The 27,886-nt window shown below is 38.2% G+C and overlaps 1 protein-coding gene across 2 annotated transcripts in view; it reads left to right on the top strand.

Annotated features, from left to right (window-relative positions):
* The window catches only part of Ccdc158 (coiled-coil domain containing 158), an 85,671-nt gene that overhangs the window by 29,877 nt on the left and 27,908 nt on the right, over window positions 1-27,886 (top strand). For both annotated transcript variants that reach the window (XM_027939863.2, XM_071614818.1), the window contains exons 13-16: window positions 10,626-10,738; window positions 13,580-13,738; window positions 14,691-14,783; window positions 15,465-15,590. In XM_027939863.2, coding sequence (XP_027795664.2) covers window positions 10,626-10,738; window positions 13,580-13,738; window positions 14,691-14,783; window positions 15,465-15,590 — 491 coding nt within the window. The remainder of the gene's footprint in view (window positions 1-10,625; window positions 10,739-13,579; window positions 13,739-14,690; window positions 14,784-15,464; window positions 15,591-27,886) is intronic.

Below are 27,886 nucleotides of genomic sequence, written 5' to 3'. Positions count from 1 at the left end.
TATATATTGCCTACCATCTTTTCACGGTGCCAGATAGTTTGAGAAATATACAGCTATAGGTATTAATGATGGATATTATGGAGGAGTAGTTCTGCTTAATTTTTTAAAGCGGAATTTTTTGAGGGAAATTGCTGTGTGCTTAATGACCTCTAATGTATTTGAAATCACTAAAGTATCTGAATCTTTATTTTCCTGTGGTATTTCAATAAATCCTAACTAATTTGAATGTCTATAAATGTTGGCCAGTTATCTTTAAGAATATAAATACAAGTTACTGATCATTTCCCCTGACCTCTTGTTTTTCACATGTGTATTATCTACAAAAACTCTAGATCTGTGACTACTTTGCAGTTCTTTATTTCTTCTCTGTGATAACAATGGGAAGGAGTCCTGGCAATTGAACTACTTGCTGAGGGGTCCCTAGACCTGTTTACTTTTTTACCTTGCTGCCCATACTGGTCCTGATAAGTTATTATCTTAATGACATTAATGAGTATCTCATTGTCTTAATGAGACTAAGTGTTTTGTGTTCTTTCATGATGTTCATATCATTATTGGTATGAATTTATTAACCAGGTATAAGAACTAATATTTATCAAATTAAAGTATGCATTTTTCTTTTTGTCAATATTTTTTTTTTAGAGAGAGAGAATTTTAATATTTATTTTTTAGTTTTTCAGCGGACACAACATCTTTGTTTTTTTTTTTTTTTTTTTTTTTTTTTTTTTTTTTTTTTTTTTTTTTTTGCTATAAAATGAATATAATGAAAGTTTATTCTGAAAAACTTAACAAAGCTAAATTAATTTTAAAATATTTTACTTGCTTTTTATTCTTTTTGATAAAGTTAATATACTTCTTAAGACAATGGGTTTATTTTTCTCAAGTCTGTATCTGGTTATTTCAGTATTCTATTTCACTGATTCTTTTAAACTTCAATTTCAATACATTTTGGAAATCTAACCTAAAATGTTGATAATAGTTATCTTTGATATTAGACCACACCTTATACAATTTTACATAAAATTGATGAAGAGAAAAGTTCTAGATGTTACTCATCAGAATACTGGCAAAAATGTATGTCATTTAGCTGACAATAGGTAACTGCAGAAAGTTAGAATTGTCTAGTTTTTTTTTTTGGTCCAAATGTATTTTTATTTCAAAGAGTTTGTGGCAGATAATTAGAATAATTAAAAACCAGCTGAAATAAAAATTATACAAATGTCATTGAGCTGTCAATGGCCAATACCTGCAGAATCTGTGCAGAAAATGTGCAGTCGGATTCAATATAATCTCTAGCTGTAGAATTTATAAGAATTTCCTCTTGTGGCTATATAGTCACAGATATTTTCCCAGCACTATTTTTTTAAGCTGAGTAATTAGAAATGTATGGTATGCAGCTGGTAGTGGTGCTCTAAGGTACTCTGGATTCTTTTTTTTTTTTTTTTTTTTTTTTTTTCTTTTCTTTTTTTTTTTTTTATTGGTTGTTAAAAACATTATAAAGCTCTTGACATATCATATTTCATACATTAGATTCAAGTTGGTTATGAACTCCCAATTTTACCCCAAATACAGATTGCAGAGTCACATCCGTTACACATCCACATTTTTACATAATGCCATATTAGTAACTGTTGTATTCTGCTACCTTTCCTATCCTCTACTATCCCCCCTCCCCTCCCCTCCCATCTTCTCCCTCTACCCCATCTACTGTAATTCATTTCTCTACTTGTTTATTTTCCCATTCCCCTCACAACCTCTTATATGTAATTTTGTATAACAATGAGGGTCTCCCTCCATTACCATGCAATTTCCCTTTTCTCTCCCTTTCCATCCCACCTCATCTATCTGTTTAATGTTAATCTTTTCTTCCTGCTCTTCCTCCCTGCTCTGTTCTTAGTTGCTCTCATTATATCAAAGAAGACATTTGGTATTTGTTTTTTAGGGATTGGCTAGCTTCACTAAGCATAATCTGCTCTAGTGCCATCCATTTCCCTGCAAATTCTATGATTTTGTCATTTTTTAGTGCTGCGTAATACTCCATGGTGTATAAATGCCACATTTTTTTTATCCATTCATCTATTGAAGGGCATCTGGGTTGGTTCCACAGTCTAGCAATTGTGAATTGTGCTGCTATGAACATCGATGTAGCAGTATCCCTGTAGTACGCTCTTTTAAGGTCTTCGGGGAAAAGTCCAAGAAGGGCAATAGCTGGGTCAAATGGTGGTTCCATTCCCAGCTTTCCCAGGAATCTCCATACTGATTTCCAGATTGGCCGCACCAGTTTGCAGTCCCACCAGCAATGTACAAGGGTACCCTTTTCCCCACATCCTCTCCAGCACTTGTTGTTGTTTGACTTCATAGTGGCTGCCAATCTTACTGGAGTGAGATGGTATCTTAGGGTGGTTTTGATTTGCATTTCTCTGACTGCTAGAGATGGTGAGCATTTTTTCATGTACTTGTTGATTGATTGTATGTCCTCCTCTGAGAAGTGTCTGTTCAGGTCTTTGGCCCATTTGTTGATTGGGTTATTTGTTTTCTTATTGTTTAATTTTTTGAGTTCTTTGTATACTCTGGATATTAGGGCTCTATCTGAAGTGTGAGGAGTAAAAATTTGTTCCCATGATGTAGGCTCCCTATTTACCTCTTTTATTGTTTCTCTTGCTGAGAGAAAACTTTTCAGTTTAAGTAAGTCCCATTTGTTGATTTTTGTTATCAACTTTTGTGCTATGGGTGTCCTATTAAGGAATTTGGAGCCCGACCCTACAATATGTAGATCGGAGCCAACTTTTTCTTCTATCAGACACAGAGTCTCTGATTTGATATCTAGCTCCTTGATCCACTTTGAGTTAACTTTTGTGCATGGCGAAAGGAGGGGATTCAGTTTCATTTTGTTGCATATGGATTTCCAGTTTTCCCAGCACCATTTGTTGAAGATGCTATCCTCCCTCCATTGCATGCTTTTAGCTCCTTTATCAAATATAAGATAGTTGTAGCTTTGTGGATTAGTCTCTGTGTCCTCTATTCTGTACCATTGGTCCACCCTCCTGTTTTGGTACCAGTACCATGCTGTTTTTGTTACTATTGCTCTGTAATATAGTTTTAAGTCTGGTATCGCTATACCGCCTGATTCGCACTTCCTACTTAGAATTGCTTTTGCTATTCTGGGTCTTTTATTCTTCCATATGAATTTCATGATTGCTTTATCCATTTCTACAAGAAATGCCGTTGGGATTTTGATTGGCATTGCATTAAACCTATAGAGAACTTTTGGTAATATCGCCATTTTGATGATGTTAGTTCTGCCTATCCATGAACAGGGTATATTTTTCCATCTTCTAAGATCTTCTTCTACTTCTCTTTTTAGGGTTTTGTAGTTTTCATTATATAAATCTTTCACCTCTTTTGTTAGGTTGATTCCCAAGTATTTTATTTTTTTTGAGGATATTGTGAATGGAGTGTTTTTCCTCATTTCCGTTTCAGAAGTTTTGTCGCTGATATACAGAAATGCCTTTGATTTATGCGTGTTGATTTTATATCCTGCCACTTTGCTGAATTCATTTATTAGTTCTAGTAGTTTTTTTGTAGACCCTTTTGGGTCTTCTAGGTATAGAATCATGTCATCTGCAAATAGTGATAATTTAAGTTCTTCCTTTCCTATTTTTATGCCTTTAATTTCTTTCGTCTGTCTAATTGCTCTGGCCAGTGTTTCGAGAACTATATTGAATAGAAGTGGTGATAGAGGGCATCCCTGTCTTGTTCCAGATTTTAGGGGGAATGCCTTCAATTTTTCTCCATTGAGAATGATGCTAGCCTGTGGCTTAGCATAGATAGCTTTTACAATGTCGAGGTAAGTTCCTGTTATCCCTAGTTTTTCTAATGTTTTGAACATAAAGGGATGCTGTACTTTGTCGAATGCTTTTTCTGCGTCTATTGAGATGATCATATGGTTCTTATTTTTAAGTCTATTGATGTGGTGAATAACATTTATTGATTTCCGTATATTGAACCATCCTTGCATCCCAGGGATGAATCCTACTTGATCATGGTGCACAATTTTTTTGATGTGCCTTTGTATCCGATTCGCCAGAATTTTATTGAGAATTTTTGCATCTAGGTTCATCAGAGATATTGGTCTGTAGTTTTCTTTCTTTGAGGTGTCTTTGTCTGGTTTCGGAATCAGGGTGATGTTGGCCTCATAGAATGAATTTGGCAGAGCTCCTTCTTTTTCTATTTCCTGAAATAACTTGAAAAGTATTGGCATTAATTCTTCCTTAAAGGTTTTGTAAAACTCTGCTGTATACCCATCCGGTCCCGGGCTTTTCTTGGTTGGAAGTCTGTTGATTGCTTCTTCTATTTCATCTATTGTTATTGGTCTGTTTAAGTTGTGAGTATCCTCCTGACTCAGTCTGGGTAAATCGTATGACTTAAGGAATTTATCCATGTCTTCACTATCTTCTATTTTATTGGAATATAGGTTTTCAAAATAATTTCTAATTGTCTTCTGTATTTCTGTAGTGTCTGTTGTGATATTGCCTTTTCCATCCCGTATGTTAGTGATTTGAGTTCTCTCTCTTCTTCTCTTCGTTAGCATGGCTAAAGGTCTGTCGATCTTATTTATTTTTTCAAAGAACCAACTTTTCGTTTTGTTAATTTTTTCAATTGTTTCTTTTGTTTCAATTTCGTTGATTTCCGCTCTGATTTTGATTATTTCTTGCCTTCTGCTACATTTGCTGTTGTTTTGCTCTTCCTTTTCTAGGGCTTTGAGGTGAAGTGTGAGCTCATTTATTTGTTGGTTTTTCCTTTTTTTGAGGAATGACCTCCAAGCGATGAATTTCCCTCTTAAAACTGCTTTCATTGTGTCCCATAGATTCCGATATGTTGTGTCTGTATTTTCATTTATCTCTAAGAATTTTCTGATTTCTTCCTTTATGTCTTCGGTAACCCATTGATCATTCAGTAACATATTGTTCATTTTCCATGTGATGTAGGATTTTTCCTTCCTTCTTTTATCATTGATTTCCAGTTTCATTCCATTATGATCAGATAAAATGCATGGTATTATCTCCACCCCTGTATATTTACTGAGTGTTGCCCTATGGCATAATATATGGTCTATTTTTGAGGAGGATCCATGTGCTGCTGAGTAAAAAGTATATCCACTTGATGATGGTTGATATATTCTATATATGTCAGTTAAGTCTAGGTTGTTGATTGTGATATTGAGTTCTATAGTTTCTTTATTCAGCTTTTGTTTGGAGGATCTGTCCAATTGTGAGAGAGGTGTGTTGAAGTCACCCATAATTATTGTGTTGTGGTCTATTTGATTCTTGAACTTGAGGAGAATTTGTTTTATGAACGTCGCAGCACCATTATTTGGTGCATAAATATTGATAATTGTTATGTCTTGTTGGTGAATGGTTCCTTTTAACAGTATATAATGTCCTTCCTTATCCCTTTTGATTAATTTAGTCTTGAAGTCAATTTTATTCGATATGAGGATGGCCACCCCTGCTTGCTTACGAGGACCGTGTGCGTGGTATATTTTTTCCCAGCCTTTCACCTTCAACCTGTGTATGTCTTTTCCAATCAGATGTGTCTCCTGGAGGCAGCATATTGTTGGATTTGTTTTTTTAATCCATGTTACCAGCCTATGTCGCTTTATTGGAGAGTTTAAGCCATTAATGTTTAGAGTTACTATTGATATATGGTTTGTACTTCCAGCCATGTTTGATTGTTTATCTTCTTCTTTTTTTTTTTTTTTTTTAATTTAGTTTGTTTCTCCATGGTTAGCTTTCCCCCCGCCCTCTGTCTTTATAGAGGCACTTCCCACTGATGGTTTTGGTTATTGTTTTTCATTTCTTCCTCATGTAGTGTTTTGCTCAAGATGCTTTGCAATGCTGGTTTTCTGGCTGCAAATTCTTTTAGCTTTTGTTTATCATGAAAGATTTTTATTTCGTTATCGTACCTGAAGCTTAATTTTGCTGGATACAGAATTCTTGGTTGGCATCCGTTGTCTTTCAGTGTTTGAAATACGTTGTTCCAGGATCTTCTCGCTTTCAGCGTCTGTGATGAAAAATCCGTTGTTAACCTTATTGGTTTACCCCTGAATGTAATCTGCCTCCTTTCTCTTGTAGCTTTTAGTATTTTCTCTTTGTTCTGTATATTGGATATCTTCATAACAATGTGTCTTGGCGTTGGTCTACTGTGATTTTGTGTGCTCGGTGTCCTGTATGCATCTACAATTTGTATATCCGTTTCCTTTTTTATTTCTGGAAAGTTTTCTGTAATTATTTCTTTCAGCAGGTTACTCATTCCCTTGGTTTGAATCTCTGTACCTTCTTCTATCCCGATGACTCGTAGGTTTGGTTTCTTTATGTTATCCCATATTTCTTGGATGTTTTTCTCGTGGTTTTTAACCAGCCTTTCTGAGTTGGCTAGGCTCTTTTCAAGATGATATATTTTGTCTTCATTATCTGATGTTCTGGCTTCTACTTGCTCCACTCTGTTAGTGATACTCTCAATTGAGTTTTTAATTTGGTTTATCGTTTCCTTCATTTCTAGAATTATTGTTTGGTTTTTTTTTATAATCTCAATCTCCTGATAAAGATGCTTAACTTCTTCTTTTATCTGTCTATGTAATTCATTTTCAAAGTGTTCTTTCACTGTTTGGATTTGCTGTCTCGTATCTTCTTTAAGGTTCCATTCCATCTGTCTAAGGTATTCCTTGAGTTCTTTATATGACCATTTTTCTGCTGACTCTAGGTCCTCCTGAATATTTAGGCTGTCCTTCATTGTTTGTACTACTTTTCTTCCTTGCTTTTTTATGCTGCTCATGTTTCTTCTTGTTCTGTTTGACTGCTGAGTTACTGTTTACTCTTATAGATTTATTTGATGCTTGAGAGGAAAGATATTAGAAGGGAAGGGAAGAAGTCACTAAAGAGAATGAGAGTAGGCAGGTAGAATTCAAGGAAGGGGGGATAAGAAAATTGAAAAGAAATGAAAAGACAAAAGAAACAAGAATAACAAAGATTAGATAATAAAGAAAGAAAGGAAAGATGAAAAAAAAATTTTTAAGAAAAATAATAGTGATGATAAAAAATGAAAATTAAAATTAAAAAAAAATAATAATAAAATAAAAAAAATTAAAAAAAAATAGAAACATTGAAAAAAAGTTAAAGAACAACAACAAATAAAAATTGAAAATGAAAGAAAAAGAAGAGAAAAAAAGAAAAAAAAAACACAAAAAAGAAAAAGAAAAAAAATGATAATAATAATAATCAATGCAGTCCTAGAGTTCTATTAACTTCTCTTCCAGTAGGTGGAGCTGTGCCCACTGGGCCAAGCTTCTCCTCTCAATAGGTGGGAACCATTCACTGTGCAGCCGCTCTTTCTCCTAGACTGGGCGGGTCTCCAATCCTGAGTGTCTAGGGCCTTGACTTGTGTTTCCTCAAGCCAGGCCGTGCTCACCTGTGGCGCTCACCACAATACTGGCTACACGCCAGGTCTGCTGCTCCTGGGAGCCCTGTTTTCATGAACACCTGGGCTCACTCTCCCTGTTTGCCTCCCTCAGACCCTAAGTTTGTAGAGCTTGGGGCTGAGATCCCCCAGCGAATTTGCTTGCCCTCCTGTAGCCACGCCCCCGGTAGCTGGTGCAAGAGACCTCAGTTGTCAGCACTGGTGGGAGCGGTAGCCGGGAGTTCCGCGCCGCGAGTCCCGCGCCACTCCTGATTCCCTCGGTCTGGTTATTGCGTTCACAGGAGAGCTGGGAGTGGCCCTTAAGTTTTCCCTGCTGTGTGGAGAGAGATGTCTAGGGGATTACACACCTGTCGCTCTGGTTTCAATGCAGTTATCTCCTCCGCCCGTGACGCCGTTTCTCTGCCATGGTGATGTCCCATGCAAATTGTGACCGTTTGTTCCCTTTGCCAGGTGACCAATGCAACGGGTGGGTCCTGACTGTCTCTCCCAATCCCCGTTTCAGTCCTGTGGCCACTGCCTATGAAGGCTCGGATGGCTTTTACCTCTGTAAGTTCCTAAGGGCCAGCCAATTATTTCAGCGGGATCGTTAGTGCTGAGTCACATGAAGCAGGCGAACCGGAGCTTAATTGCTTCCGATTCGGGCTCTGTGTGTGTGTTCTGAGGGGCCCAGCCTGTACACCCCAGATCCACGTCAGCTCAGCATTGCCTAGTGATCCTGAGCAAACAGCATTTAGACAGTTTACGGCTCCCTATGCCCGCGCAGTTGAAGATGTCAGAGACTTGATCTCTCTGCGCCTGCCACCATGTTACATCTCCTCAATGCTATTCATGTTGCCCTTACAGCTTCCTGATATAAGCAAGTTCTTGGGATTATACAAACTGCTGCTTCTGTTTCCAGTCCAGATTTCTAGAAATGAAACCCTGCCGCTGTCGCTGTCTCTGGGCCACGCTTGTCTGCGACTGTAGCAGAGCCGCCCTGGCTTCCGCAGCTCTTCAGCCCTGTGCCCGGCCCCAGGGGCCCAAGCGGCTGCCGCCGCGGCTCTCCGTCCCCCTCCTCCAGAGCACGGGTCCCCTGGCAGGGGGGTGCAGAACGACCCCAGAGCAGGCTCTGCCCGAAGGTGCAGCGGCGAACAGGCCACCGAGACGCTCGAGGCTGCAGTCCAGCCTTCGGAGGACAGGGCTCGGCACGCAGCCGAGCTCCAACCTCTAGGTGCGGCTGCCGGACAGTGTATACAGAGCCATCAAGACAGCAAGCAGAAAGCAAATGGCGGCTCCCGCAGAGTGGATTTTCGGCACAGAAACCACAGCCCCGCCAACAAAGCCAATCCACAAACTCTCCCTGTATAAAAAATATTCAAAAAAAAAAAAAAAGGCGGGGCGCACTGAGCTTTCTTTGCCTCGGGTACTTACAATCCACTGCTGATTACACATTCAGGTTCTCCGCCCGGAGCGAAGCGAAAGAGGAAGCAGATGGGAGCAAAGCGCCCGCTGCTCTGAGCAGCCAAGTGTCTCTTTTTCGATTTCTTTGTTCTTCCTGCTCCTTGGCAAAGTGGTCCGCTACAGATTATCGGTGAAATGAGCTCTAACAGAAATCTCTATTAAAGCCGCTGCTTTGAGCGTGACTACGCTCAGCACTTCAGCAACCCCCGTACGCAGCGGCCATCTTTCGTGGTCAGAATTCAACATCTTTGTTTTTATGTGGTGCTGAGGATCGAACCCAGGCCGCATGCATGCCAGGCTAGCACGCTATTGCTTGAGCCACATCCCCAGCCCTTGTCAATATTTTTTAAGGTCAGAAGATTCATATGTGCTTTGGCAGCATATATGCTAAAATTGGAATGATATAGAGATTACTATATTCATGTCCAAATATGTCACACAAAATCTTAAGTGCTCCATATTTTGTGTAGTTCTTGGCAGTTTGGTTCTTTGCTAGTTAACACAGAAAAATGGTAAGATTTTCCAGAGGTTGTCAAAGAGGCCTCTTTGGGGTCTCTCACCCATAAGGCATCTCCAGTCATGTTACAGTTATTAAGTTACCTAGGTAATCTTTGTATTTGTTTTCAAATGCTTGTTTTAATTGATTAAAAACCATTCGAGAAAATTACGTTTGAAGGCCAACCATGATTCATTTAATCAGACCAGAATTCTTTGAAGTAGTGAACAAATAATGTTAAGACTTTTGATATATTAATAAATCAATTTACTGTGCCTTTATTAACCCTGTTTTTGACAGATTAGTGGTAAAAACATTATCTTGTTAATGAGAGGTCAAGTTTTTCATTCTTTCTGATTGCTTATTTTAAACAAATAGTACATTTTCTTTTTTCTTTTTAACCTTTAAGCTATAGCCAGACTTGATTCAGTGTCATTTCCAAACTTCTTTCCTCAGCTGACCTAAAAAAAGAAACATACATACACACACACACACACACATACACATACACACACACAAACATAGAAACATAGGGACTTCTGACTTTGAATTTCTAATAAGGATAAACTTCCTATATTTTTAATGTCCTACCATGTCTTAAATATTCTGTGGCTTGTACCCATCTAGAACATTTTCATTCTACCACGAGTTTTCCTAAAATAATCACATATATGTTTCTGGTGAACACTTGACTACTACTAGTTCCAATTGCATGACCATAACTCTGAGACTGAAAATTAAATGGTTTATGATATCACTGGAATCTTTAAAAAGATCATTAATAGTAGATGTCTTTTGTGGGTATTTTAAATGTTTCTATAAAAATCATTTTAGTAAAAAAACCAATAAACATTATTCTTTATATGACTCTTTTTATGTACCTGTTTCCTATATGTGTAAGTATGAGTTGGTTAGTATTATTGTTACCATTGGAAATGTGGCAAATTGAATTAATTCAAGTAGCAAAGAAACTGCAAAATATCTTCATATCTATTTTTCCCAGCTCAGCATCTCTGAGTAGTTGCTGAAAATTGTTATATCCCAATACTGTGAATCCTGAAGACCTTTTTCCATAATCTTTTCCTTGAAACTGCCCAGGTACCTCAGAGAATCTTACTTCTCACAGACTAAATTAGCAAGTTACAGTACAAATTATAGTGACCTCTCAACAATAGAATCTTTAAGGCACAGTTGCCTTTTTTTTTTTTTCAAGCTATAAAAGTGGCAATGGGAATGCAAAAGCAAATCACAGCCAAAAGAGGTCAGATAGATGCCCTTCAGAACAAGATCCAGTTTTTAGAAGAGGCCATGACAAATTCGAACAAGGTGAGTCCCTGTCCTTAGAATAGGGAAACCAACATGCTCACTCATTAATGTACTACAAGACAGAATGAGATAGCAGACATACTACATGCAATGAGGAAAAGAGAAAAGCTTATTTTTTACTTACAGAATAAAGGAAAAACTCCTCCTAAAGGAGCATTGAAACAGGATCTTGGAATATAGCTAGTGATTTATTTATTACCACCACCAACAACACTGTTATTATTATTACTTGTAGTAATGGGGCCTCACATGTTAGGCAAGTGCTCTACTACTGAGCTTCATCCTTGGCCCTTTTATTATTTTGAGATGGAGTCTTGCTAAGTTGCCCAGGCTGGCATTGAACTTGAGATCCTGCTGCCTCAGCCTCTTAAATTGCTGGGATTACAGGTGAGCACCACCACACCTGACTGTAGCCAGTGTTTTAAATGGCAGAAACAAGAAAAAGAACATTCTGGGTAGAGACAGGGATTAGTTATAAACAAAGTACAATCCGTTCTGTTATAATGTGACATAGGTGTTCCTAAAAACCACTGTACTATGCAAAATTGTGTAATAAAAACCACTGGATTAGGGAACAATGGAATTAAGAGCATACTAACAAATTTCATTTGTGAAACACTGAAAAACAGGAAAATAATAAAAACAAGTAGTACAGTTATACGCATGTTAAGTTTTTAAGAAATGCTACAGTTAAGTATGGCATTTTATCTTGAAAAGACCTGTAGTTTGCTTATGTGAGAGTACATGAAGAATTGTAGCTTGTACATTATTGTGAAGGGGTGGAAGAAGGTTTTCTATAACATCAGATATGGCTCATAACACAAAGTAAACTGAGGAGCTGGCAGATAGGTATTTAAGGAGGGCATGAAGGCTTTTTGTGCATTCCTTTAGAGCTCTGTTTAGTTAGGTGCAGTTTTCTACTTTGACTTAGTGTTTCTTGTGACTGAAACTATGCTTAAACAAACATGAAATTTACATTGTGGGCTTAAATGTTCCCTTATATCAATCACTTTGGAGAAAATCTGAATTTTTAAAAGATTGCTTACAACAGAACTGACTATATGAAGGTAGGAAAGTAAATGGTATAAGTAGAAAATACAAGTGCAACTTAAGTAATTGCTGGTTTGTTACTCATGATGAGCGCTGGAACACTTTAGAATGCAGTGAAACATTCACAAATATTCACATTCATCATATCATATTCATATTCATCATATGGATTTATTTCCTCTTTTTTCAGTTCTTTCTCATTTTTCCCCCCTCATTTTCCAGTCTCATTTCTTTTTATCCTGAACTTCTTCTTTCATCTTTCCCCTTCTCATTATTTACCTCTGGGAATCCAAAGCACTGCTCACCTTCCCTTTTGGTACTGAAGGCTTTAAGAGGGTACTGCCTGCTCTCACCAGGATACCTGCTCCTGCCTAAAGAAAGGTATTCATTAGAGCTCAATGACATCCCTCAAACAAATAGGAGAACACCTGTAAAATTAATCTTTCTTTCTGAAGCCTTTTCTGTCCATCCTAATCACCATAGGAAAAATCATTTGCATACAAAATGTGCATTGTAGTGACAACCACCTCCTACCTTACTTATATTAAACATTTTTCACATGAGAAAATATATTTTAAAATATAGACAATAAACTGATGTTTCGATTTTACCTTGAAAACTGTAAACATCTTTTTTCTGGGTTTGACTATCTGAGTGTGTGTTTTGGGAGGGCGAGGTGCTGAAGATTAAACCCAGGATTTCTCACATTCTAGGCCAATACTTTACCACTGAGCTACAAGCTTTTTATTTTTTATTTTGAGACAGGGCCTCACTATGTTGCCCAAGCTGTCCTCAAACTTGTGATCCTCCTGCCTCAGTCGCCTGGGCTCATAGGTGTGCACCACTGTGCCTGGCCCCTCCATAGTGCTTTTTTTTTTTTTTTGCTGGGGGAGGGGTGTACCTAGGATTGAACTCAGGGGCATTCAACCACTGAGCCACATCCCCAGCCCTATTTTGTATTTTTATTTGAGACAGGGTCTCACTGAATTGTTTAGTGCCTCAGTTTTGCTGAGGGTGGCTTTGAACTCGAGATCCTCCTGCCTTAGCCTCCAGAGCCACTGGGATTACAGGCATGCGTCACCATGCCTGACTCCATAGTGTTTTTTTAAAGGAGTAAACTAGTTATAATTAAATTTTATTTAATACCAATGACAGTATACCAGTAAGCTTATTTTTATCACTAGATTGACAAATTGAGGACAGGGACTTTGTGTCTCATTTGTTTTTATGTCAGAGTGTACAGTAGGCATTTGAGAAATGAATATTCAACCTTGAAATAAAATATAAACCAATAAAATTTTAAAACAAATGCATCCTCTTTAAATCTCTTCTTTTATGTTTAAAATAAATTTCAGTTTACCAGAACACACTATTTTTTGATCATTATTCCATATTTTGTAGATTTCATGAAAGATTTCTTAAGCCTAAAAAAAAATAATACGAATAATGACTAAAATAGAGAATATGTTATAGTACAGTTCTAATAGCTCCCAATTCCAACTCAGAAGCAATTAAATGATTTAAATAAACCTCATTCATTTCCATATATGAATACACTACTGTGAATCTCACCATCATGTACATACACAAGATTGGGATCCTAATTAAGTAAGATATATTCTAAGCTTGTATAAATATATCAAAAAATTTTTTACTGTCATGTATAGCTAAAAAGAACAAATAAATCTATACATCTAATTCAATCCTTTAATAAAATTTTAAAATTTTCATCTCCTTTCAACATCTACACCAGCAGATTATTTCTGTTATTTGTCTCCTCTATAATTGTAGGAGAAACATTTTTTAAAAGAAGAAAAGTGTAAACTCAGTCAGGAATTGAGCACAGTTGCAACAGAAAAAAACAAAATGGCTGGAGAGCTAGAAGTTCTGCGATCTCAGGAACGTCGTTTGAAAGAAAAAGTTGCTAATATGGAAGTTGCTCTTGATAAGGTAGTTACTAACTAAATATGTGAAAGCAATTGCCATCCAACTAGTTACTAACTTGAAAGAATTGTTCAGAATGAAAGTTCTATGTCAATAGGAACTGAATCCATCAACTTGTATCATATCTCCAGTACCTAGCACAAAATTAAAAAGCAATATTTTATAGAAGATGCTCTTCTAAGGTTTAAAAACATAATCATAATATGTTTTTGCCAAATTACCTTTTCCAGGCTAACACAGCCCTTGGAGCAGTTAGATATAAGATGTAAGATGATCCTGGCATCCATAGTGGCCTGAATAAGCAAAAATATCTCCATGAGCACATAACTTATCCCTAAAGAATGGTGTGACCATTGGGAAGAAAATAGCTTCTTTTTAATGTAAAGAAAGTAATGTTAATGTCTGGAACATTGTGGGGTCCGGAAAGTGTAGGTTAAAACCCAGGTTAAAGAACGAGAGGAACCAGTGATACTATGTTTACCACTGAAATTTATCAGGGAGGATAAACCTGTTTTTTTGTCACCTAGAAACTCTGGAAGGCTAAGATTGTACCCAAACCAATCCTTGATCCTGAAGAAATTAGAGCCTTCATGGTCAGATAAAACAATCTGTGACCTCATCTATGCCATCTTTGTTTCTAAAATCATGTTATATTGATATAACAAATTTTAGTTGTGTTTATTTTTATTCTTTGCTAAGGCTGTTTGCTCATTCCATGCTTAGTTCATTCATTCTTTGAGTGTCCTTCACATACTAAATGCTGAACGTATGCTGAAGATACAAACGATAAAGATTTGGCCTCAGTTTACTGAATAAAACAGATGAATTAATATAATCATAATTTAGTACTAGGAGTGGTTCATTTCCTTGAAGAGATGGCAACCCTGCATTTAGAGGTTAATGAAACAAAAGTTTATAAAGAATGGCAGATAAGCCCTTTGTGGTTGCTTGATTATAGGCATCTTTGCAGTTTGCAGAATGTCAAGATATAATCCAGCATCAGGAACAAGAATCTGTGCGTCTAAAACTTCAACACACTTTGGATGTAAAGGTAAGGATTTCTTTAAATTATAAATAGCAGTTTAAGCAGAATTAAAACCTTTGTTTGATAATCTTTTAGATTTTCTTCATGTACCTTACATACACTTAAATATACTTTAAGCATTATTTGATACTAGCAATTATTAAAATCTGTGCAAACATCCTTATATATTATAGCCATAATTTTTATGTAGGATAACAAATGGAAACACCACATTTTATCCTAAGTTGACAGTAAGCAAGTAAAATACAAGTACCTGCCTGGGGACTACCTAAGGGAAGAGCCTTCCACACAGAGGCATGGAGCAAGTGCAGACTCAAAGAACTGGTGTTTGGCTTATTTGGGAAATAACAAAAGTGATGTAATCTACATGACCAAAATGTTTTTTAAGAACAGTATACTTTACACTGAAATATGTATCTGTTTTCAGAAGTATACTACAAGTTGCCAACATATTTTAAAGTCTTTTTCTTTTTCTTCTTTGTATGTACAGGGCGTGGTAGAGGATCCTGGGATAGAACCCAGGGCCTTGTACATGTAGACAAATGCTCTACCAGGGAGCTGCATCCTTAGCCTTTAAAGTCTTGATTCGGATTTCATCTGTGAAGATTAAAAAAATGCATTTTGGTTTCACAATTCTTTGGAGTTGTATGAAGGTACAATTTTGCTCATATCTGTATTGTTTTCCAGGATCTTCAGGGCCCTGGATTTACCGCAAATCCTTCATTGAAACCACACCTTCTCCAGACAGCATCTGCTATCCGTTCTCATTCTAATGTACCATCTTCCCAGTCCACAGTCAGCTTCCTATCTCATGTAAGTAACCAATCTTTAATCCATGACTCAATAACATAATATGTAAGTAACTTTAAACTGGGAAATTTTCACTAAAAAATAATAAGTAGCATTTTCAGTTACTAGGTTTTAGATTTGTACATTTTCCTATAAATCCAATGGAGACCATGTGAATGAAAATACTTTCTTCAGTATTTGGTATTTTCCTGGGGAAAACAAAACTGAAATATTCAGTGTGAAATTAACAATAATGATTAAATTATTTAATAGCATTATATTGAATTCTTTAATTATTTCCATTACAAGCATTTTTAGATTACAAAGCAAACATTGATATGGCTAAAACAAGCATCACTTCGAATGCCAAGGGCAAGTTGATACATTTAATACTCTACCATGTTGAAAATTATTTACCATATATTGTTTCCTCATGAATTTATTTTAAGTAAACCATTTTATTAATCATAAAATTTTTAAGCCCTTTAGTTAAAATGTTAGTAACTTTGGAAATTTATTAGTTTAAATTTAATTTCATGATTTTAAAGCTCAAGAAAAAAATATGTACAATGTAAAATTTAGGTTTTGTTTCCTTGGAAGATATAAATTCCTTATAATCACTATTCAGCAGTAACTCTAGGTAAATGAGACTTATTTAATCAATTTTACTAATTAAAAATCCTGTCTAATGTATGGTAGCAAGATCACCAGTACCATTATTAGTTGTCCTTAGTACTAGTCATTTCATCAGTACCGTTTAAATCAAAATTGTTTATTAATTAAATGACTAAAAGTTGAAATGGACTCTCATCCATTTAAGATGTATGCTCTGATAAATAAACTACCACAAATAATCTTTTACTAAGTAATAGAATAATTATAATAATATTAGAGGTTGAACATTGTCTCTCTGTCTCACTGGAGTTCAGAAGATGGCAGGTGAAGGGCAGGAAACTGCAGCTTTTTAAGTGTTCTAAAATTGTTTTAACTTTAAAAAATATGATCATGTTACATTTACAAAAATTAAATTAACCCCCCAAAAGTAATGAAACAAATTATAACAATGAAACAAATTATAACAACAAAGATCATCCTACTAGAGATTGTTGGGGCCATGAATGTATCTTTAACTTCTTTCTGTGACCTTGGGCAAGTCTATTAGATATATCTGTTAGATATATTCATCTCTAATAAAAAGTTTCTGGACAAGATGATCTCTAGGGTCATCTAGCATATGTGAGGCCCTGGGTTCAGTCTCTAGCACACAACAGAGGAGAGGGGAAGGGAGGGGAGAATTAGCAAATTTTACCTAGCTGCTTAATACATCACTATATTTTACTAGGAAGAATCTTGTGTTATTCAGCTTTCCATCACTGTGACAAAAATACCTGAGAAAAACAACTTAAAGGAGGAAAGATTTATTTTTGCTCACAGTTTCAGAGGTCTCAGTCCATAGTCAGCTGGTTCCATTGCTTTGGGCCTGAGACAAGGCAGAATATAATGGTAGAAGAGCATGGAGAAGGGAAGCTGCTCACTTCATGTCAGGGACAAGATACAGTACCCAAGGGTATGTGTTCCCAAGCACCTACTCCCTTCAATTAGCTCTCACCACCTCCCATTATTCCAGTCATCTATGAATCTATCAATGGATTAATCCATTGATGAAGTCAGAGCCCTCATGATCCAATCACTTTCCAAAAGCTCCACATCTGAACACTGCTACCTCAGGGACCAAGCCCTCAACATGTGAGCCTTTGGGAAATAGTCCAGATCCAGACTATAACAGGTTTCATTCATCACTAAAAAAAGTACCAGTCATGTGTCTGTTAAATGGTTTGGCATTTTTGTTTTGTTTTGTTAGTGGGGATTAAACCTAGGAGTGTATCACCAGCTACATCCTTTTTTATTTTGGAATGGCCTTACTAAGTTGAAAAGGCTGGTAGCCTCGAACTTGCTGTCTCCTCCTGCCTCAGCCTCCCAAGTAGCTGGTATGTCAGGTATATATCACTGTGCCCAGATCACATTTTTAAATAACAATTCTAATAGTAAAAATTAGCTATACTTCTTGGGAGACTGAGACAGGAGGATCACAAGTCTGAGATTAGTCTATGGCAATGCAGTAAGATACTGTTAAAAATAATAATAATAATAGAGAAACTGTCAAGAATGCTTTCTGCAATTATAGTGCTGAGGTGTAGCTCAGTGGTAGAGTACATGCTTAGCATGCACAGGCCCTAGGTTCAATCCCCAGCATCAAAAAGAACAACATACATTCTTTGTTTTGTTCACTGATGTGTCCCAAGTACCTAGAACTCACTCTCTTCAACTAGGAAATAGTAGGTATTCCATTTATTTAACGGGTGAATGAATTTACTATGGAGAATTTCTTCAAATTTCCATTGTTTCTTCTGATTAAGTCAGTTTTAAACTATACTTTTGCTCTTTGGAGGTAATTTTGTCCTGAGTGCTCTTAAGATTCTGTTTTGGTTTATAACAGTTGTCTTACAGCCTGCTTAGGTATAGTCTTTGTATCTGTCCTTAGGATTCACTGATCTTTCTGGATGTGTATATTGATATGTGCATTGATTTTAGAAATTTTTATGCCTTACTTTATTACTTTTTCTGCTCTATTCCCTCTTTTTCTTCTGAGACCCCAGTTACACCTATTTTTATGTGTCCTTATACTTTTTCCCTTTTGTCTATCCTTTCCTCTCCCTACTTCAGTCTGATTTTTTGTAATTTATTTTCCAGATCATTCATTATCTCTACACCTGAGTCCAACATACTACTAAAGTCATCAAATAAGTTCTTAATTTTACAAATTATCATTTCTCAATGAGATATCCATATTGAAAAACCATAACATGAGATATCCATTTAATTCATTTATTACACTTCTGTACAGAAAGTTTTTTCTTTTTTTTTTTAATTGGTTGTTCAAAACATTACAAAGCTCATGACATATCATCTTCCATACATTTGATTCAAGTGGGTTATGAACTCCCATTTTTTACCCCAAATACAAGTTGCAGAATCACATCGGTTACACATCCACATTTTTACATAATACCATATTAGTGACTGTTGTATTCTGCTACCTTTCCTATCCCCTACTATCCCCCCTCCCCTTCCCTCTCATCTTCCCTCTCTACCCCATCTGCTGTTGTTTAATTCTCTCCCTTGTTTTTTTTTTCCCCCTTTCCCCTCACAAACTCTTATATGTAATTTTGTGTAACAATGAGGGTCTCCTTCCATTTCCATAATTTCCCTTTCTCTCCCCCCACTCGCCTCTGTTTAATGTTAATCTTTTCCTCATGCTCTTCTTCCCTGTTCTGATCTTAGTTGCTCTCTTTATATCAAAGAAGACATTTGGCATTTGTTTTTTAAGGATTGGCTAGCTTCACTTAGCATAATCTGCTCTAGTGCCATCCATTTCCCTGCAAAATCCATGATTTTGTCATTTTTTAGTGCTGCGTAATACTCCATTGTGTATAAATGCCACAGTTTTTTAATCCATTCATCTATTGAAGGGCATCTGGGTTGATTCCAAAGTCTAGCTATTGTGAATTGTGCTGCCATGATCATTGATGTGGCAGTATCCCTATAGTATGCTCTTTTAAGGTCCTCAGGGAATAGACCGAGAAGGGCGATAGCTGGGTCAAATGGTGGTTCCATTCCCAGCTTTCCTAGGAATCTCCATACTGCTTTCCATATTGGCCGCACCAGTTTGCAGTTCCACCAGCAATGTACAAGTGTACCCTTTTCCCCACATCCTCGCCAGCACTTATTGTTGCTTGACTTCATAATGGCTGCCAATCTTACTGGAGTGAGATGGTATCTTAGGGTGGTTTTGATTTGCATTTCTCTGACTGCTAGAGATGGTGAGCATTTTTTCATGTACTTATTGATAGATTGTATGTCCTCCTCTGAGAAGTGTCTGTTCAGGTCCTTTGCCCATTTGTTGATAGGGTTGTTTGTTATCTTGTTGTTTAATTTTTTGAGTTCTTTGTATATTCTGGATATTAGGGCTCTATCTGATGTGTGAGGAGTAAAGATTTGTTCCCAGGGTGTAGGTTCCCTATTTACCTCTCTTATTGTTTCTCTTGCTGAGAAAAAACTTTTTAGTTTGAGTAAGTCCCATTTGTTGATTCTAGTTATTAACTTTTGTGCTATGGGCGTCCTATTAAGGAATTTGGAGCCCGACCCCACAATGTGTAGATCGGAGCCAACTTTTTCTTCTATCAGGTGCAGAGTCTCTGATTTGATATCTAGGTCCTTGATCCATTTTGAATTTACTTTTGTGCATGGCGAGAGAAAGGGGTTCAGCTTCATTTTGTTGCATATGGATTTCCAGTTTTCCCAGCACCATTTGTTGAAGATGCTATCCTTTCTCCATTGCATGCTTTTAGCGCCTTTATCAAATATAAGAAAGTTGTAATTTTGTGGATTGGTCTCTGTGTCCTCTATTCTGTACCATTGATCCACCTGCCTGTTTTGGTACCAGTACCATGCTGTTTTTGTTACTATTGCTTTGTAGTACAGTTTGAAATCTGGTATCGCTATACCTCCCGATTCACACTTCCTGCTTAGAATTGCTTTTGCTATTCTGGGTCTTTTGTTTTTCCATATGAATTTCATGATAGCTTTATCTATTTCTACCAGAAATGCCGTTGGGATTTTGATTGGCATTGCGTTGAACCTGTAGAGAACTTTGGGTAATATCGCCATTTTGATGATGTTGGTTCTGCCTATCCATGAACAGGGTACATTTTTCCATCTTCTAAGATCTTCTTCTATCTCTCTCTTTAGGGTTCTGTAGTTTTCATTGTATAAATCTTTCACCTCTTTTGTTAGGTTGATTCCCAAGTATTTTATTTTTTTTGAGGATATTGTGAATGGGGTGGTTTTCCTCATTTCCATTTCAGAAGTTTTGTTACTGATATACAGGAATGCCTTTGATTTATGCGTGTTGATTTTATATCCTGCCACTTTGCTGAATTCACTTATTAGTTCTAGTAGTTTCTTTGTAGACCCTTTTGGGTCTTCTAAGTATAGGATCATATCGTCCGCAAATAGTGATATTTTAAGTTCTTCTTTTCCTATTTTTATGCCTTTAATTTCTTTTGTCTGTCTAATTGCTCTGGCTAGTATTTCAAGGACTAAATTAAATAGAAGTGGTGAGAGAGGGCATCCCTGTCTTGTTCCAGATTTTAGCGGGAATGCCTTCAGTTTTTCTCCATTTAGAATGATGCTAGCCTGAGGCTTAGCATATATAGCTTTTACAATGTTGAGGTAAGTTCCTGTTATCCCCAGTTTTTCTAGTGTTTTGAACATAAAAGGATGCTGTACTTTGTCGAATGCTTTTTCTGCATCTATCGAGACGATCATATGGTTCTTATCTTTAAGTCTATTGATGTGGTGAATAATATTTATTGATTTCCGTATATTGAACCAACCTTGCATCCCAGGGATGAATCCTACTTGATCATGGTGCACAATTTTTTTTGATATGCTTTTGTATTCGATTCGCCAGGATTTTATTGAGAATTTTTGCATCTATGTTCATTAGAGATATTGGTCTGTAGTTTTCTTTCTTTGAAGTGTCTTTGTCTGGTTTCGGGATCAGGGTGATGTTGGCCTCATAGAATGAATTTGGAAGAGCTCCTTCTTTTTCTATTTCTTGAAATAGCTTGAAAAGTATTGGTATTAATTCTTCTTTGAAGGTTTTGTAAAACTCCGCTGTATACCCATCTGGTCCAGGGCTTTTTTTGGTTGGTAGTCTTTTGATGGCTTCTTCTATTTCTTCCTTTGTTATTGGTCTGTTTAAATTGTGTGTGTCTTCCTGACTCAATCTGGGCAGCTCATATGACTTAAGAAATTTATCGATGTCTTCACTGTCTTCTATTTTATTAGAATATAGGGTTTCAAAATACTTTCTAATTATCTTCTGTATTTCTGTAGTGTCTGTTGTGATATTGCCTTTTTCATCCCGTATGTTAGTGATTTGAGTTTTCTCTCTTCTTCTCTTCGTTAGCATGGCTAAGGGTCTGTCGATCTTATTTATTTTTTCAAAGAACCAACTTTTAGTTTTATCAATTTTTTCAATGGTTTTTTTTGTTTCAATTTCGTTGATTTCCGCTCTGATTTTAATTATTTCTTGTCTTCTGCTATATTTGCTGTTGTTTTGCTCTTCCTTTTCTAGGGTTTTGAGATGTAGTGTGAGTTCGTTTATTTGTTGGTTTTTTCTTTTTTTGAGGAATGAACTCCAGGAAATGAATTTCCCTCTTAAAACTGCTTTCATTGTGTCCCATAGATTCCGGTATGTTGTGTCTGAATTGTCGTTTATCTCTAAGAATTTTTTGATTTCCTCCTTTATGTCTTCTGTAACCCATTGATCATTCAGTAACATATTGTTTATTTTCCATGTGATGCAGGATTTTTCCTTCCTTCTTTTTTCATTGATTTCCAGTTTCATTCCATTATGATCAGATATGGTGCATGGTATTATCTCCACTCCTTTATATTTACTAAGAGTTGCCCTATGGCATAATATATGATCTATCTTTGAGTACGATCCATGTGCTGCTGAGAAGAACGTGTATCCACTTGATGATGGTTGATATATTCTATATATGTCGGTTAAGTCTAGGTTATTGATTGTGTCATTGAGTTCTATAGTTTCTTTATTCAGCTTTTGTCTGGAGGATCTGTCTAATGGCGAGAGCGGTGTGTTGAAGTCACCCATAATTATTGTGTTGTGGTCAATTTGACTCTTGAACTTGAGGAGAGTTTGTTTTATGAACGTTGCTGCACCATTATTTGGTGCATATAAATTGATAATTGTTATGTCTTGTTGGTGAATAGTTCCTTTTAACAGGATATAGTGTCCTTCTTTATCCCTTTTGATTAACTTAGGTTTGAAGTTGATTTTATTCAATATGAGTATGGCCACTCCTGCTTGCTTCCGAGGGCCATGTGAGTGGTATGATTTTTCCCAACCTTTCACCTTCAGCCTGTGTATGTCTTTTCCTATCATATGAGTCTCCTGAAGGCAGCATATTGTTGGATTTGTTTTTTTGATCCAGGTTACCAGCCTGTGTCTCTTGATTGGTGAGTTTAGTCCATTAACATTTAAGGTTACAATTGAAATATGATTTGTACTTCCAGTCATGTTTATTTATTTATTTATTTTAGTTTGGCTAGTTTTTACTTTTTGGTTGTTTTCCTCCCCCTTTACTGAGATACCTCCCGCTGTTGGTTTTGGGCACTATTTTTCCATTCCTCTTCTTGTAGAATTTTGCCCAAAATGCTTTGCAGTGCTGGTTTTCTGGCTGCGAAATCTTTTAGCTTTTGTTTATCATGAAAGATTTTAATTTCATTGTCAAATCTGAAGCTTAATTTTGCTGGATACAGTATTCTTGGTTGGAATCCATTATTTTTCAGCGTTTGAAATACATTGTTCCAGGATCTTCTCGCTTTCAAAGTCTGTGATGAAAAATCAGCCGTTAACCTAATTGGTTTACCCCTGAATGTAATCTGCTTCCTTTCCCTCGTAGCTTTTAATATTCTCTCCTTGTTCTGTATGTTGGCTATCTTCATAATTATATGTCTTGGAGTTGGCCTATTACAGTTTTGGATGTTTGAGATCCTGTAGGCTTCCAGGATTTGGCAATCCATTCCATCTTTCATCTCTGGGAAGTTTACTAGGATTATTTCATTCAATAGGTTGTCCATTCCTTTGGCTTGAATCTCTGTGCCTTCTTCTATCCCAATGACTCTCAAATTTGGTTTTTTGATGAGATCCCATATCTCTTGGATAGATTGCTCGTGAGATTTAAGCATCTTTTCAGTATTGACTATATTCTTTTCAAGTTGATAAACTTTGTCTTCATTATCTAATGTTCTGACTTCTACTTGATCTAGTCTATTTGTAATATTCTCGTTAGCATTTTTAATCTGGTTTATGGTTTCTTGCATTTCTAAAATCACTGTTTGGTTTTTTTTTAAGATCTCTATCTCCTGGTAAAGCTCGTTCTTTGCAGTTTGAATTTGTTTGTTTAGTTGGTTTTCAAAATATACTTTCAATTCTTGGATTTGCTGTCTCATGTCTTCTCTAAAATTCCGTTCCATCTGAGTTAGGTATGCCTTGATTTCTTTCCCTGTCCATGTTTCTGATGCTTCTAGGTCCTCCTGTAGATTTAAGTTGTCCTGCATTATCTGTACTCCTTTTTTCCCTGGTTTTTTCATGTTGTTCACGTTACTTTCCAGCTCTGTTTGACTGCTTTGTAACTGCTTTCTCCTATACATTTGTTTTGGCTTTGTTTATATCTGTTGTTTCTCCTTTGTGGTGGGAGATTATGCCTATAGATGTTGGGCTTTATTGTACTTTAGAGCTGATTCATTCAATTTATAAAGGGCTTCCGGATTTTGTATGCATATAGTGATTTGTTTTTTGTTCTTAGGACTTTATGTTGGGTGCTATGAAGGTATAAGGGTTAGTATGTCTTGGCTACTTTAGAAGATTGCTCTACTGAAGGGGGATGCTAACCGTCAATTGGATCAGGGTGTTGGTAGTAGCTAGGTATTTAGGAGCACTATAGACGGCCTCGAAACATTCACCTGTTTGCATTTAGACACTTACACGAAATGGAGGACGTAATGCTTGGGATGAAAGTTGGGGGGAAGGGGAAGGAAGGTGCTCTTGAAAAGAAAGAAGGAGGGGGAGTTAGATAGCATAGAGGAGAATGGAAAGAACAATAAAACTTGGAAGGGGAGAGAAAGAGGGAAAAAGGGAGAGAAAAAATAAAATAAAATAAGAAATAAAATTAGGTCTTAGAGATCCATTTTCTTCTCTTCCCGTAGGCAAAGCTGTGCCCTCCGGGCTGAGATTTGCCCTCAATGTGTCAACAGCAATCCCTGTAAGGCGGCTCCTGGGAGTCTCTCAATCCTGTTGGTCCAGAGCCGTTTCACTTCTACAGCCCCTCCTCCCCTTCTTCCTGCCAGCCAGCCAGGTCCTGTGCACCGGAGGAGGTTCTCCAAGGATTTGGTTACACTTTCAGCCCCTCTGGGTGCTCTATTTCCCTAATGACTGAGCACTCTCTCTGTCATTCATCTAAGCCCCAGTGCTGTGGAGCTGTGTTCTGGGAGTCAATAGTTTAATTTTTCCGGACCCCTTTGGTGGGCACACCTTCGGAGTCTGGCGGCTAAGACCATTGGTGTCGCCACTGGTGGTAATGGGAGTTGGGGGTCGAGGATCCCATCTGCTTCCCTCAGCCCCTACAATCACGACCACTCCGCTGGCAGTAGGAGGAGTTGGGGGTCTGGAGTGTCCTCTGTTTCCCTCCGCCCTTACTGTCACGCCCTCTCAGTTGGCGGTTGGGGGAGTTGGGGGTGGGGAGTCTTCTCTGCTTCCCTCCGCCCCTACAGTCACGCCCACGTCACTGGCAGTATTAGGAGTTGGGGGTGGAGAGTCCTTTGGCCCTTACAGTCATGCCCACGGAGAGATTTTGAAGTTTCCCGGTTGTTTGTATCTGATGCGGGTGGGAGTCACACACCTGCTAAAGTAGATTCCGCTGGGAAGGAATCTCTTTGGCCAAACTTTGGTGACTTCCCCTCTCTGCAATGGCGGGCCCCTGCCTCCTTGCTGGAGTGTCCGAAGGGAGGGGTGGAACTGGCTTGTCTCTGGTCTGACCCAATCTCTGGTTTTAGTTCCCAGTTCGCTATTTCATAAAGGCTTGGTTAGATTTCCTTCATGTCGTCTCAGGGTGGGGAGCCGTTTGCTGGGTGGGCAGGGCTGTTCGCAGTGGGGGCGGGGCCGTTAGCAGAGATGGGAGGGCACAGGCCGTCTGCCGGGCGGGGACCCTTCTTGCTGCGCAGGGCCGCTGGGGGCCCCCTGCAGAGCCTGGGGCGCTGGTCGCGGGCGGGGCGCCAGCAGAGCCCGGAGGGCGGGGGGGGGGGGGGGCCGTTTGCCGGGTGGGCGGGGCCGGTTGCAGAGCCAGGCGGGCAGGTTAGCCGTGCGGGCGGGGCGTTAGTAGAGCTGGGAGGGCACAGGCCGTCTGCCGGGCCAGGCGGGGACCCTTCTCGCTGCGCGGGCCGCCGGGGCCGCCTGCAGAGCCGAGCCTGCGCTGGCCGGGGGCAGGGCCACCAACAGAGCTGGGAGGGCGGGGGGGGGGGCGTTTGCCGGGTGGGCGGGGCCGTTAGCAGAGCCAGGAGGGCGCAGGCCGTTTGCCAGGCCAGGCGGGGACCCTTCTCGCCTCGCCAGCCGCCGGGGGCCGCTTGTAGAACCGGGTAGGCAGCGGCCTCGTGGCTAAGAGCCGGGCAGGCGGGGTGGCCGATCACAGAGCGAGCGGGGCCGCCAGGAGAGCCAGGATGGCGGGGGCCGTCTGCTGGGCCAGGCGGGGACCCTTCTCGCTGCCCCGGGCCACCGGGGGCCGCTTGCAGAGCCGGTTGGGCGGTGGCTGCGGGATTGGACCTCTGCGCCCGCGTGGCCGGCCAAGATTCACTTGTCTGGGGCCAACTGTCACCTCTAATATAACTTACTACTTCCTGGCAGGTCTCCTTTCAGCGGAATTTTGCTAGAAGTTCCTCAGTAGGTAGAATGTAGCTGTTTTAATGGGTGTTTCTGATCTGGTTAATGTGGAGATACTGAAAGTGCTGCTTCCTTGCCGACCGCCATGTTGGATCTCCCAGTTTTTTCTTATACTATTAAATAATCATGATGATCTGAACGTTTCTGTCTTCCTGAAATTCAGTTTGAAACTTAACCCACAAGGTATGGTATTAAGAAGTAGGACCTTTGGGAAGTGATTACGTCATGAGGGCTTCACCCTCACAAAGGGGACCAGTGTTCTTTAAGAAGAGGTTCTGGGCTGGAGGATGGAGCTCAGTGATAGAGCGCTTGCCTAGCATGTGTGAGGCCCTGGGTTTGATCCCCAGCACTGCAAAAATAAATAAATAAGAGAGAGAGAAAGATTCAAGGGAACTTTTTCACCCTTTCCCCCATGTGAGAACATATGGAAGGCCCCGTTTATGAAGAACAGGCCCTCAATCTGCTTATCTTGGAGTTCCTAGCCTCTAGAACTGTAAGCAATAAATTTTTGTTTCTTATATGCTACCCAGTCTATGGTATTTTGCGAAAGCAACCCAAATGGACTAAGATAGTAAGTATTTAAAATTTTGAAATAATTCCATTATCTAAATCTCCTCTAGGCCTATGAACCTTGTTTCTCTTGATTTCTAGTATTATTGTCTGGTTTCTTTGTTTCTCTTTTTAATAATTGAGTTATATGCACAGGAAAAAATTAGAGAGATAATTTTGGTTTCTACATAATATTTTTCCTTTAGAGAATTTACATTTGCTTTTGGCTAGTAACTAAGTGAAGAACACTCACAATCCTATATCCCCTAACTCATTAAAGGATTGAAGTGATTCAAATTAAGGTTCTTATTGCAAAGTCTGAATTTTAATCAAATACCATCCACCTCTGATATTATTCCAAGTTTCCTCCCTCTAGCTTCTTGATTCTGCTGAAAGCTCATGGTATTTTCTTTGTCTCTCAGCAGCTTCTTTTAGAACTGGCAAATGTTTCTAGGAAAAGCGACCCCCAAATTTCACTTGTCTGAATTTTGGCCATAATTCTTTGCTGCTATGGTAAACTCTCTAGGCTGACTTTTTTTTTTTTTTTTTTTTTTTTTTTGTAGTCCTGGTATTGAATACAAGGCTTGTACAGGCTGGACAAACATTCTTTCACTATGCTACACCTATAGCTCTAGGCAGACTTAAAAAAAATATTTTTCTTGTTAATCTGAACAGAAGGGTTGATTACTGGAAACAGAAAGGTTCGATTATTGGAAAAACAATTCCTGTATTGTTATTCCTTGTTCATTCAATTTTAGGTAATACCTATAAACTGCTGTAGAGCATAAAAATCTGGCTCTCCTTTAGCCTCACACACTTATATGCACGTGCACACATTTCTTTTCCTTATTTAACATTTAATTTCATAAATTTTGGTTAAATCATGTTGAGTGTTTACATATTTATGACTTTGTTAACAGTATTCCCTCACTGAATTGTGATCATATTTCTTTTTTTCTTCTTTTGCCTTTAGATTTATTTTGTTTTGGCTTACAGTTCCAAATACCTTGAACTAATTATCTCTCAAATTCTCTGAAAGAGAACTGTAGTGGTCCTTTTAGTCTGAGCCAGAGAGTCAGTTATGTCAGCAGTTCCTTTGTTGAGTGTGTATTTTAGAGCCCTCTGTCTTCCTACTCTCATTTGGATTGTGCCTCTCTAGGCCTGCTGCATAATTGCCTTCTTG

Source organism: Marmota flaviventris, chromosome 7, assembly GCF_047511675.1.
Source record: "Marmota flaviventris isolate mMarFla1 chromosome 7, mMarFla1.hap1, whole genome shotgun sequence".
Taxonomy (NCBI): Eukaryota; Metazoa; Chordata; class Mammalia; order Rodentia; family Sciuridae; genus Marmota; species Marmota flaviventris.
Note: the sequence above shows the minus strand (reverse complement) of the source record. Positions and strands in the feature narration are given on the sequence as shown.